Below are 13,701 nucleotides of genomic sequence, written 5' to 3'. Positions count from 1 at the left end.
AATACTCAGTATTGTCAAGACAGCAATTTTCCCCAAATTCAAAGCAATCCCAATCAATATTTCAGCAGGCATTTTTACAAAAGTTGACAAACTGATTCTAAATGTTACACAGAAATGAAAATGACCTAGAATAACCACAGCAATTTTTAAAATAAAAAACAAAGATGGAGAACTTATACTACCTGATTTCAAGATTTATCACAAAGTTGTAGTAATTAAAACAGTTTGCACTGGCACAGATATGTATAATGGAAGAGAATACAGAGTTCAGAAGCAGATCCATATTTTTTTAGTCAGTTGATTTTTGGCAAAAACGTTAAGGCAACCCAATGAAAAAATGAAAGGCATTTCAACAAATGGTGCTAGATCAACCACATGTCCTTGAGGAGTCGTGGGGGAACCACTCTTACCTCACACCATACACAAAAATTAACTCCAAATGGATCACAAATTTACATGTAAAATCTAAAACTATAAAATTTAAAAAGTTTAACATAAAGACTACCATACAACCCAGCCATGCCACTCTTAGGTATTGTACAAGAAACAAAAACATATGTTTACACAAAGACCTCACATGAACATTTATAGCAGCTCTTTTGTAATACTAACAACTGGAAACAAGTCAAGGGTCCATTAACTGGTGAATAGATAAACAAATTAGTATATCTATACAATAGACTACTACTCAGTTATAAAGAGGAACAAATCACTGATAAAACAACATGGGTGAATTTCAAAATAATTAAGCTGATTGAAAGAAGGCCAAAAAAAAAAACAAAAAGAATACAGACTATATGATTCTACACAAAATTATAGTAAAAGCAAACAACTCTATGATAAGAAAAAGCAAATCAAATTGTTGCCTGAGGATGAGAGTAGAGGGAAGAAAGGATTACAAATGGTATAAGGAAATCTGGGGGGTTAATAGAAGTATTTGTTATCTTAATTTTTGGTGATGGTTTCATGGGTGCATAAGTATGTCCAAACTAATTAAACTGTAAAATTTAAATATGTGCAGTTTAATAGATGTCAATTCTACCTTATAAGGTTGAAAAAAAGCAAAACAGAATAAAAATTGGTAATACCTACTAAAATTTTAAATGCACTCTGCTGTTAAAAATTTATCCTATAGATACACTTGCATACACACAAAGACAAGGATATGTAATGAAAAATTACAATACTAAATATCTAGAAACAACCAAAACTTCCATTAATATATGACACATTAAATAAGTTAATATATTTCAAAAATGGAATATTCTGCAACCATAAAAAAGAATAACATACATCTACATGCTCAAACATGAGAAGCTATCCAAGATACTCTGATAAATGAGTGAATGAAGTTGCAGACACATTTACGTAGCACAATCCCGTTTGTGTTTAATTTTTTTAAATGTATATGCATAGAAGTTGCTGGCTGTGATTACATCTGGTTGACAAGTACACTTAGCACACTTAAAATTCTCTATTATTGCAAATATTTACAGTTTTCCACCAAGAAACACTACGTAACAGTTAAGATTGACACCACCACTCTTAATAGTAAGTGCCCAATAAATATTAGCTGCTTACATGCCAAGCATAATATGCCAAGCACTTTGTACAAACTGCCACTTATTTAACCTTCACAACAAACCTATACAGTAGGCAGTATTATTTTTATCACCATTTTAGAGATTTAGGAATCTGGGGGTCAAAAAGTCTTTGTGAAGGTCACATAACTAGTAAGTGGTAGCATGAGGATTTAACTCAAGTTTCTTTGATTCCAAAGTTGAAGCTTTTAACACTGCACCAAAATGTCTCTCTGTAAGGATAATCTAGAAGCCAAAAATCCATAAATGAATACAACAATTGGGAACACAGTGTTGGTAAAAAGAATATAACTGAAAAGCATAGGTTTGATTACTGGTTCTATCTTTTGGTAGGAAAAAAAAAATCTTGGTATCTACATACGTATATAATCGTCATCCTCTGTGAGGTATTTTATTAATCAATCCACTCTGACCATATATTTTCGATGATCTCTAATTTGCTACATTCTAACTTCTGCATATAACATAAAAATGTTAGTTTCTATTCTAATTTCAAATAATATAAACCCAAAATTCATAAAAAGGAGACACAAATAATGTATTTCCCAAGGGGGAATTACAAGTACTAAACTTACACTAGCTATGGCAATTTATTATTATTGACACCATTCCTACTATAAATTGTTACACTTTCACATTTAGTTGTAGCACATTACATAGACTGCTTTTTGCAATTAACCTCCAAAAGGAATTAAATATTAATAAATGCACCAGATACAATTATGTGAAATAAGACATTCACAATCTGAATAATGCAGAAAGAAACATCTATTGCAACATATCACAATTTAGGTCTTAGAAATACATTTAAACTATCTTAAGAGTAAGGATTTTTATCTTTAAAATTCTGCTTATCAACCTCAACTTATAAAGAAACTCACTCTCTTTGCCATCAGTTGATTGGGCATACTGCAAAAATGGATAAGGAATTTCTTTGTGCTGACACTATTTTATTAAATTTTAAGATATCAATTACATATTCATTTGACTGGCGATATTAGCATTTTTAGAAAATAAAGGTAGTTGAGCAAATTTCTGTTCTATAAAAAATGCACATTATAAATTGATTTCTATAATTGTTCATTTGTGTATGTGGGCACACTTAATCAGAAGGTTAAAAATTAAAATAAGTGCCTTATAAAAGTATTACATACAATCTTTTGTCAAAAAATGTTTTAATACTATCTTTTCAATAAAACTAACAAAATAGACATCTTAAAACAAAAGCATGTTAAACTAAAACTAAAGTAAATGTAAATATTAAGTCATATTCCTAATGCCAAAGAATATAGAAATATACCCTTAAATGGTTCTCATATATGCATCAACAGATCTCAAAGATATAACATCTGCCATGTCATGCTTCACAATCCTATTACTTTCTAAAAGTTTTTTTCTCCCATGTTTTCTACTCCAACTACACAGATCAATAGCAAGAAATAAGATCAAATATAAGAACATGTTTCAGTAACATTATCTGAAACAGTAGACAGGTTAGTCATACCCAGAAAGTAAACACTGTAGAATTATTTATGAAGAAATTATACTTAACATTGGTAGATATTAAGACATTTATATTTTAATGGAATGACTTGTTTGTAAGTAAATCAGAGTTAGTGCTAGATGCAGTTTGCTTCAGTTACCTGAAATTAGAATAGCAGGCTCATTAAATATAAATAAATCAATGATGCAGAGGCACTGCACCATATTGATGGAGCCCTCATTAATTTTCAATGATACAGCCACTATCATATTTGTTTTCTAAAAAACATGAGTGAGGTATACAATCATTTTTCTTCATCTCAAAATTCTAGTTTTCACATATTCTAACTTAACAAACGAAAGGAAACCTACAATTGCAAAACATTTCTAATGAAGTCCATTAAATTTTACATTTTCTTGTCTTTTTGTAGGGAATACATATATGTTTCTGCATGTATATAATATACATTTTTGACACACAATGTCAAAAGTGAAATATGTAAAATAAAAATACTACAAAATAAATTATCCTTACATGGTGGTTCATATAATCTTTCTAGACACTTGCATATAACATAATCACAGATTTTTCGGAGATATTGACATCTTTTGCTCTCCAAAAAAACTAAATGATAATAGAAAAAGAAGGAATAAAGTTTGTTTCTGATAAAAAAAAGTTATCTTCCAAATCATTTCATGACATAAACAATAAATTTAGGATTCCTAATTTGCATATGATTATGCCTCAAAGAGCAAACACTGTGACATTGTTTATGTATTATCAAAAACAAAGACATGGTAAAGTAAAAACTGACAGAAAAATCATTATTGAATGTTTAAAGTATTTTTTTATTTTAAGCTAGCATCCTGGAACCTAAAATATAAAGAGCATTCTAAGCATATCAAATTGATTTTGCTAATACTGCAGTATTTTCATTTTTCACATAAAATGGGCTTGAGTTACAATCTAGTTGTATTACATTAATAATAATTTTACTTAGCAAATGTGATCAAAATTTATTTGAATAATTTCTAATTGGGGTTTACACAGAGAGAAGAAAATAGAGCTGGCCAGGTGAGTAATGCAACCATACAACCTTTCTTAGGCTTCAATTTCCCCATCTGTTAAAAAAAGGGGAACAGTTGTAGACCAGAACTAAAAAGATGATTGCTAAGCTTCCAAGTTTACATTAATCATATCTGCCAACCTCCTCTCAACCCTTTTGACAAAACAAATAGCACTTCGTAGCATTTTTTTTGCACAGGCTTCCAATCTCAGCCTGACAGCCAAATCAGACATCGCATTCTGCTTTCCTAAAAGGGCTAATATTTTAATCGTTCCTCTTCAGTGACTGCTCCACAAAAATACTTCAGCATTTGGAGCCACCTAAACATTTTTATCCCTTGATGTTAATCTTGCAAAAATGCGTAAGTTTAAGATATACCCACCAAAATTGTTTGCTTCCCCAAAGGCCCTTTTCCTAAATCAGCAGAATGGTTACAATAAGGTTTCAGGATTCCAGGTTTCTGTTTCTTTAACAGTATTTTTTAAACAAATAGTATATTTAACAAATAGCATAAAGAGTATTTTCACATCTTAATTACAAAGAATATTTTTGTAACTCTAAACTCACCTTTTCTTCCTTATAAAGAAGAGAGAAAAACTAATTTCCTCTTAATGACTCAAAAGCAGACCTAAAACACTATAAAACTAATGGGGTTAGCAGTAATCATGTCTCCCACATTCACTGTTGTATACTCAGAAGTGTCTTTCAAAATCGCTTGAACATAAGACTCCCCTAGATAGCCAGCATAAATTACAAGGTCCCTCCCCCAAAAATCTATGGTAAAGCCTAGAAATTTATATTTTAAATAAGCACCCAAGATATTCCTAGGATGCGGCAAGTTTAGGAATCTGTGGCCTAAATTTACTGAGTATATGAGGAAGAGTGCAAACGTATTTATTAGTAAACACTAACAACTAATACATTGCAGTTGTCTAATTTTTTTTTGCAGTTGTCTTATTTTTTATTTTTAAAAAAAGCTTAACATATTTGAAACTTGAGGAAAATCATTAAAATAAGTAGGTTAAATTTTCATTCAGTTCATTCTCATTCCATTTACTATCTTAGAGACTAGTTGCTAAATAAACAGGAAATAAATTGCCAAAAGATTCCTGAAACTTAACCTAAAAACTGTATTTTTCTGCATTTAGAATACTCAAAGTAACTCTTTACAGTTGACTACAGAATAAGTTTACTCTTAAATTTACCTGAATTCTTAAACTTACTTGAACTGTGCCTCATCTAATCTTCACTATAATCCTACGAGGTATATGCTACTGTAAACACACTATACAGATGAGAAAACAAAGGCTTAAAGAAAAAAACTAGTTTTCCCTAAATCACACAGCTAAGAATAAGTAGCAAACCTAGGATTCAAAATCAGGCAAACTACTTATTTGTTAGACATAATGTTTTATGCCCACAGCAGAAAAAATGCAATGAGAAAATAAACTGTCTCTATTCATACTTATATCCTTAAGGAAACTAATGTGCTATTGCCTCAGATTCTTGCAGAATAAACTAATTTGTGTTTTAACAATTAAGTCTGAACACCTAATAAACAGCTTCATATTACCTGTTTGAAACTTGGAACACAAATTTGACAATATAACTTCAAAGGAAAGATGGATACATATATATAATTCATATATATATATATTTTTTTCAGCAGGTAAATTAATCTTAAAAAAGAATTCCCAGTATAAAAGAAAAGAACTAGAAAAAAAGAGTCATAAGGGGATAGGGCTATATTTACACATACAAAAGAAACCTTACAAATAACATAATTCCTAAATATTTAGTAACCACAGTTTTAAAGACCTATGACATTTAGTTACATTCAATACGATAAGGAACTGAAATGCACACACAGCATCTTAAAGACAAAAATGTACTAACAGTCATTTATGTACTAACAGTCATTTTTAGTTAAACCAAAAAACACAGCCATAAAATAGCCAATCCAAATCTATGTATACATATTCTGTAAACAGAGTGATCAGCTCTCTCCCATATTGGAAAGGAAAAATCACAGGTAATAAAAATAACTAAAATGTTAATATCTTATGAAACAGTTTTATTACTGACTGGTATAAGGTCAAAGAAAAAGAGTACAATTACTGACTACAATGATTTAACTAAATTTAACTAAATTACCCAGATTTCAAGAAACTGAAGGGAGCTAAAAATTATCTGTTCTAAACAAACTAACAAATTAAAGTTAAATGACTGGTCTAAAACTGGCCAGTTTGTGGCATAACTACAATCTAGATTTTCTAACTCATGATTCAGTGTTCTTTCTATTACTCAATGGCTTTGGATTATTAAAAACATGAGACATCAACTCATATATGCCATGAAAGCAAAAACCATCTCCCCTTCGGGAGTATGGTTTTGAGATCTTCATTGTTATTACCATCCACAGATATGAGATATTAATTCTCCAGTGCTATTCTGCAACATTATATCCTAATCAACTTCAAAATGCTCACTCCATTTGAAAAAAGAAGAAGAAAAGAATGTTTAGAAAAGCTTTAGGGAAAAAGCTGAGGTAGTAAAAAGAAAAAAATCAGAAACTACAAAAGGATAGAAATGTTAGATGACCATACAAGCAACTGCCAATTTTCATGTAAAGAAAACAAACATGTACACAGAAGTAAGTGCCTCAACAATAGTAAGGCCAGCTTTTCCTAACAAACATGATGGAATAGCTGATGTCAGACTAGCATTCCCACAGTGAGCAACCATAAAACAAACAAAATGTATAAAACAAGTGTTTACAGGCATTAGACAATGGGCAACACAAAGATTATAATCCCCTAGAGATGGGAAATTCACAAGGTGAGCCCTACAATTGCCTAATCTTTCTACCTGGGGACAACTACCATGACCACAGCCCAGCAAGCAAGGGTTTAAGAAGGGCACAGTGGTTGTGCTAAGCTGAATAGGCAGAGATCAGAGTTGAGTGCAGTTGATGTGGTTGAAATCTGTATGGCAGAGAGCCCGGAAGTCTGTGCAGGGAACCCCCATAAGTCCCCAGCCAAGGAACAGACTCCACATATGCAGGGCAAACCCAAACAAGGCTTAAAAGAGAATGGCTGAGAGAGGAACAGAGGGTAGTTAAGGAGTACTAGGTATACTCAGAGTTCCCACCCAGAGTAGGGAAACCACATTATTACCCTTATTACCTCAGACATCCAGCTGAGATACAAAAAAAGGCCTTAACTAAAAGTATGGACCACATCATAGAATAAGACTTATTGTAGACTCACCCTAACAAAGCCTAAAATCAAGCCCCAACAAGTTCTGCAAGGAATTAAAAGTTTGGAAGCTGAGTTGCAGTGAAGTAAGGAAACACAATGGGCTCTCCACAGACCTATCCTAGCAAAGATTAAAACCAAGCCTACAAAGTTTAAGATAATCAGTCAGAATTGAACTACTTATAAGAATTTTAAAAAACAGCACTCTTCACAGAAAGATAGAACTTGCACTTTCTAGTACCATTTACGTGATCCAGTATACAATTGAAAAAAATACTAAAAGTGAAAAAAGAAAGAAAAATGTGACCCATAGTTTAAAAAAGGAGTAGTCAATAGAAACAAACCCTGAAACAGCAAAGATGTTGGATCTAGCTGACTGACTTTAACATCAGCTATTTTAAATAGTTTTAAAGAACTAACACAAAATATGTTCTAAGAATTAAAGAAAAAAATACATTCAACGAAGTAAAGGAAAATATGATCTTAATGATCATACAGATAAGAAATCTAATGAGAAATAAAAACAATAGAAAAGAACAAGATGAAAACTCTAGAACAAAAGTACAAAAACAAATGAAAAAATCTACTGAATAGGCTTAACAGAAGATTGGAAATGGCAGATGGGAGTCAGTAACTTGAAAATAGATTAATGAAAAGTATCTAATCTGAAAAACAGAGAAAAATGTTGAACAAAAATGAATAGTACCTCAGCAACTTAAAGAACAATATCAAAGAGTCCAACATACATGTAATCAGAGTTCCAAAATGAGAACAGAGTGAAAATAGTGCAGAAAGAATCACTGAAATTTTCCAAATAAGATGAAAAACATTGACTTAGAGTTCCAAAATCAGCAAAACTTAACTAGGATGAACACAAAGAAAAGCACACCTAGGACTTACACGCAAACTGCCAGAAAACAAAGATAAGAGAAAATCTTGAAAGCAGCCCCAAAAGATGTTTACATTAAAAGGACCAAGGCTGAGTAACAGCTAACTTATTACCACAAACAATGGAGATCACAAAACACTGGAATATCTTTCAAGGGGTGAAATGACAACCCAAAATTTCATATAAGCAAAAATATCCTTCAAACAGTCGGGTGAAACATAAACACTCACAAAAACAAAATTTGGGAGAATTCTTCATCAACAGATCTGTACTACAAGAAATACTACAGAATGTTCTTCAGACGGAAAAAAAAAATCAATACAACTGTAAAATCAGATCCAAAAGAAGGAAGAAAGACACTAAAGAAGGTAAATAAGTAGGTGAACATACATTTCACTGCTTTACAAGGATGGTTGTAATAAAAAAAAGACAAATTATAACAAGTGTTGGCAAAAGATGTAGAGAAACTGGAGCCCTCATACACTGCTGGTAGGAATGTAAAATTGTGTAGTCACTTAGGAAGTCTTACAACTCCTAAAATGAATAAACAGAGTTATCATATGATCCAACAGTTATACTCCAAAGTACATACCCGAGAAAAACAAAATCATTTGTCATACAAAAAATTGCACGTGAATGTCATAGCAGTATTATGCATAATAGTCAAAAAGCAGAAACAACCCAAATGTCCATCAATTAATGAATGGATAAACAAAATGTGGTATATCCATACAATGGAATAGTATTCAGTAGCAAAAAGAAATAAAGTCTTGATACATGATACAACATGGATGAACCTTAAAAACATTATAACTAAGTAAAAACCAATCACAGAGGACCATATATTATTTGATTTCATTTATATGAAATGTCCAGAATAGACAATATATAGGGACAGAAAGGCAATTAGTGGTTGCCTAGGATAGGAGGTAGGGGAGAGAGTATGATTGGAGGGTAATGGCTAAATAGTAAGGGGTTTCTTTGTGGAATAACAAAAATGCTCTAGAATTAATTGTGGTGATAAATGCATATCTCTAAGAATATACTAAAAGTAACTGAGTCTACACTTTAAATGAGAGAATTTTATGGTATATGAATTATAGCTCAATAAAGTCGTTTATTAAAAAGACTATTTTTTATTCTCTACATTTCCTTAAAGACAACTGACTGAAGTAAAAGTAACAATACTGAGTTGTATATAGAAGTAAAAGACATGACATCATCAGCATAAAGAATGAGAGGAGTATGTAAATGGAATTACATTATTCACATTTATGGGGTATTAAAATGGAAAGCAAAAAACAGAGTGTCAGATGTTGACTCTAAATATACTTTGATAAAGATACACATTGTTATACTTGGAGAAATCACTAAAATAATAATAATAATAATAATAATAAAAACAATAAAGAGCTATTTCTAATAGGCCAATACTTTAAAATATCCAATCAATCCAAAACAAGGCAAGAAAGGAACAAGAACAACAAAAAAAGGGACAAATGGAAAACAAATAGACTTAAACCCAATGATATCAAAAATTACATTAAAAATAAAGGGGATAACACATCAATAAAAGGCAGAGATGTTGGACCATATTAAAAAGCAAGACTAACTATGTACTGTCTACAAGATATAAGACACACATTGGTTGAAAGCAAAAGAAAAGAGAAAGGTATACCATCAAACAGCAAGCGTAAGAGATGACATAATATCAGACAAAAACTTCAGGACCAAGAGTATTACAAAAAACAAAAAGGAACATTTCACGACAAAAGTATAAATTCACCAGGAAGGCATAGCAGTTCTAAATATCTCTGTACCGAATAAGACAAGTTTCAAAATATATGAAGCATGACAGACCTAAAAGAAGGAATAGGCAAATCCACAATCTAGCTGGAGTAACTGACAAAAATGAGTAGATAAAATAAATTAGTAAGGATACAGAAGATCTAAGTAACACTATCAATCAAGTTGACCTAACTGACATACACTACACCTAACAGCCACAGAATACACATTCTTTTCAGATATACATTGATTGCTCACCAAGGCAGACCATATGCTGGACCATAAATAAGTTTTCAGAAAATTTCAAAAGACTGAAATTTAGCAAAGTGTGTTCTCTTACTACAACAGAATTAACTTAGAAATTAGCAACAACATATGTAAAAACTCCCCTTTTTCTAATTCTTCTATCCAGAATGAGTGCCTTTTTCTAATTTTTCTGCCCAGAAGAGGCATTGTTTCCTAATTTGCAAAAAAGGTACTGGATAAGCCCAGCATATTAAACAAATTAATTAATACTACTTATCAATTATTTTTTCCAACAGTAAGTAAGTTGAACTTTAATCTGATAAATTTATAAAAATAACTAACAATTTAGAGAAGATACAGAGGAACAAATTAATACAACAGGGATGCAATCATCAAATTCAGACTGGTAACTCTTCAAAACTACCCAGCAACATCAGTAAATAAGACAGAGAGGGGGACAGAGAAAAAAAAGATAAAGAGAGAGACCTTAAGTAAATGTGGCAAAATATTTACTTTTATATATCAGGGTGTGTTTTTGTTTACTCTACTACTTTGTGTCTTATGTACATTTAAAATGAAAAAAAGGAGATTTAGTAAAATCAAATATAAGCAAAGTTTTTCAAGACAAATGTTGCCAAGAAATGTTGGGAAAAAAATTAAATTATTACTCTCAGCAAGTGTGAAGTTAGAGAGATCCCAGCCGGACGAGGACATCAGATCTAATTGTCCTGCCAGCTTTTTACCCTCCCCCAAATCTCCTCAATTAAATGGTTTGATCCATAAAGTTTTACCTCTTTTCTCCTTTCTGATCTGCATTTTCTCCCATAAGTAGTACTCCTACTTAATCTTTCCATAATCCTGTTCTTCCAGAAGCTTTGTGAAGCACAACTTCTACTCACTTTATCACCTGCATCCTAAAGCACCTTTGCTACTTGAAGACACAAAAAATAAAATTAAATCATGTGGCTCAGTAATCCCTCCCTCATGGTATTCACACTCTTGTGAATACTTTCTCACCTTCTAACAGGGTTGTTTCATGCTAACAAATAAAATATAGCAGAAGCAATTATAATATGAGTTTTGTGATTAAATGATAAAAGGCTCTGCAGCTTCTGGTCCTCTCTCATCACTAAATCTGGGAAACACCATGTTATGTGTAGCCCTATGGGGGGTCCACAGGGAGGAACTGAAGCCACCAAGAGCCACATGAGTGACCTTGGAGACAGATATTCCAGTCTCAGACAACAGCTTGAGCAAACCTCATGAAAGACGCTGAGCCAGAATCATTCAGCTGAGCCACTCTCAGATTCCTGATCCTCAGAAACTAAACATTTATTGTTGTAAGGTACTAAGTTTTGAGGTAATTCATGACACAGCATTAGATAACTAATATAATTAGTAATGCGAAATAATAATACTGCTCCTTTTAGTCTAACAACTGTATCGTAAAAATGCCCAAGTTCAATCCCATGAAATACATTCTGCACAAATTCAATATTCTAACAAATCAAAAGTATTCACATCAAAATCTGTAATGTGTTATTATCTACCAGAAGAGCAAAATTAAAAAATAATAATGCCCAGTATCAGCAAATGTGTGGCAACAGGAATTCCCATACATAGTTTTTGGGATTACAATCAACACAATCTTTTGTGAGAACATTTGGGCGATGTTTACCAAAGTTTAAGTCACATACAATTCTACTACTATGCATTTACTTGTGGTTTGCCTGTTATATCTTAAATATACTTGCATAAGTGCTCACGGAGATAAATAGATAAGACTAGTGAAAACCTGAAAATCCAAATATTTATTTAAATTTTTGGTTAAATCAATTACAGTATAACTGAACAGTGGACTACCATTCAACTGTCAAAGAGGAAGACATACAAATACTGATTTAGAAAAGAGATCCAAGACATACATTATTTAAAAATATATATATAATCCCATTTCCATCAGAGAACATGATAATGAGTTCACATTAAGAAAATTATAATAGGGTCATTATAATTAAAGCTATATTTTCACACTTTATAGTCTCTTGAATTCATTTAAAGATAATCATTATTGTGCAAATCTTTCCATTTCTACCAGAAAAAGAGACCATTTAAGTAAGTTACTAAATCCCTATATATGTAGTTGTATAGCTACAATTAACCATGTAATTTATGTCGGACACACTGTAGATTACCCATCATTTTTATCTCTAAGAAACCTCAAAGAATATAATATATACTCCCCATGATATAGCACCTTACATCCCAAAGTGCTTTACAGAACCACCTTTACTGAATCACATTTGACCATAAAAATGTGGCAAGAAAAACTCTGACCAGTTCCTGCACTTCTTCAAAATACACAAACTCAACCTCCTTCCTTCTCCAACCACCAAAAAATGGGCCTTCTAGAGTCAGACATTCTGTGTTCCAATTCTAGCAGGGCCCACTAGATAAGGGACCTGGAACAGTCTCTTGTTTCCTTCCCTGTTAAATGAGAGTGTTACTAATACCTATTTCATGGGGCTGTTGTGGGAATGAAATAACTCACGATAAAGCGTTTAGAACAGTGCCTGGCACATAATGTGTACTCAGTAAATGCCAGCCATTACTATACCTCCAAAATTAACTACCCAAAATCTGAATTTTCTCTTTTAGTGACAAAAATCTAACCAAACTCCAACAGGACAAGTGGGCATACCGACGAGGTTTCAAATTAACTCACACGATAAATAGCAGCGGTATACAACCACAGTAATTTTCATAGCACCTTTGTTCTAATAAAAACATTTTGCGTGAAATTAAACACTCCGATCCCCCATGCTTTTAACCAGCGATATGTCTGGACCCCTGTTGACCACATAGCCTTGGAAATACAGTAGAGATTTTCATTGTCTACGGAGAGGGAAACCTGACAAACTGCTGGTTACCGCATCAGGGAACTAGCAGTCCAAAGCAGGCCAGAGAGACTCAGGGCCAACGGATACAGTTTGTTTATAGAAACAGCGTTCCCTTTTCGCATTTTCCTTCCCAGTGTCGAAACTAATGACGCCCTTTAGGGTGAACCGAGGTCAAGCATCGCCCGTCTCTCTCGAGAGCTCCCACCCAGTGCGTCTCACCAGCATAGAACCCACTGCCCCTCAACTCACAAAGTGTGTCCGCACACATTCACCATCAGCTTCAACGAGGGGTTCCGGTATTTGGTGGTCTTACACCGGGGGCAGCCCTGATCGTCCATGGCGCCTTCTTTCCTGGGGACTCTCCCGGACACCTGCTTCAGACACAGCCAACAGCCACAACCACCTCCAAGCCCCGTCAGACCCGTGGCCAAGCAAGTTCCTACCAACAGGCTCTTGCCTGGGACGGTCCTT

General features: G+C 32.9%; 1 protein-coding gene across 1 annotated transcript in view; it reads right to left on the bottom strand.

Annotated features, from left to right (window-relative positions):
* The window catches only part of MNAT1 (MNAT1 component of CDK activating kinase), a 171,548-nt gene extending 157,847 nt beyond the window's left edge, over positions 1-13,701 (bottom strand). Inside the window, exon 1 of the mRNA XM_006216553.3 lies at positions 13,480-13,701. Within this exon, the coding sequence (XP_006216615.1) occupies positions 13,480-13,568 (89 nt within the window). The 5' untranslated portion in view covers positions 13,569-13,701. The remainder of the gene's footprint in view (positions 1-13,479) is intronic.

Source organism: Vicugna pacos, chromosome 6 (genome assembly GCF_048564905.1).
Source record: "Vicugna pacos chromosome 6, VicPac4, whole genome shotgun sequence".
Lineage (NCBI taxonomy): Eukaryota > Metazoa > Chordata > Mammalia > Artiodactyla > Camelidae > Vicugna > Vicugna pacos.
Note: the sequence above shows the minus strand (reverse complement) of the source record. Positions and strands in the feature narration are given on the sequence as shown.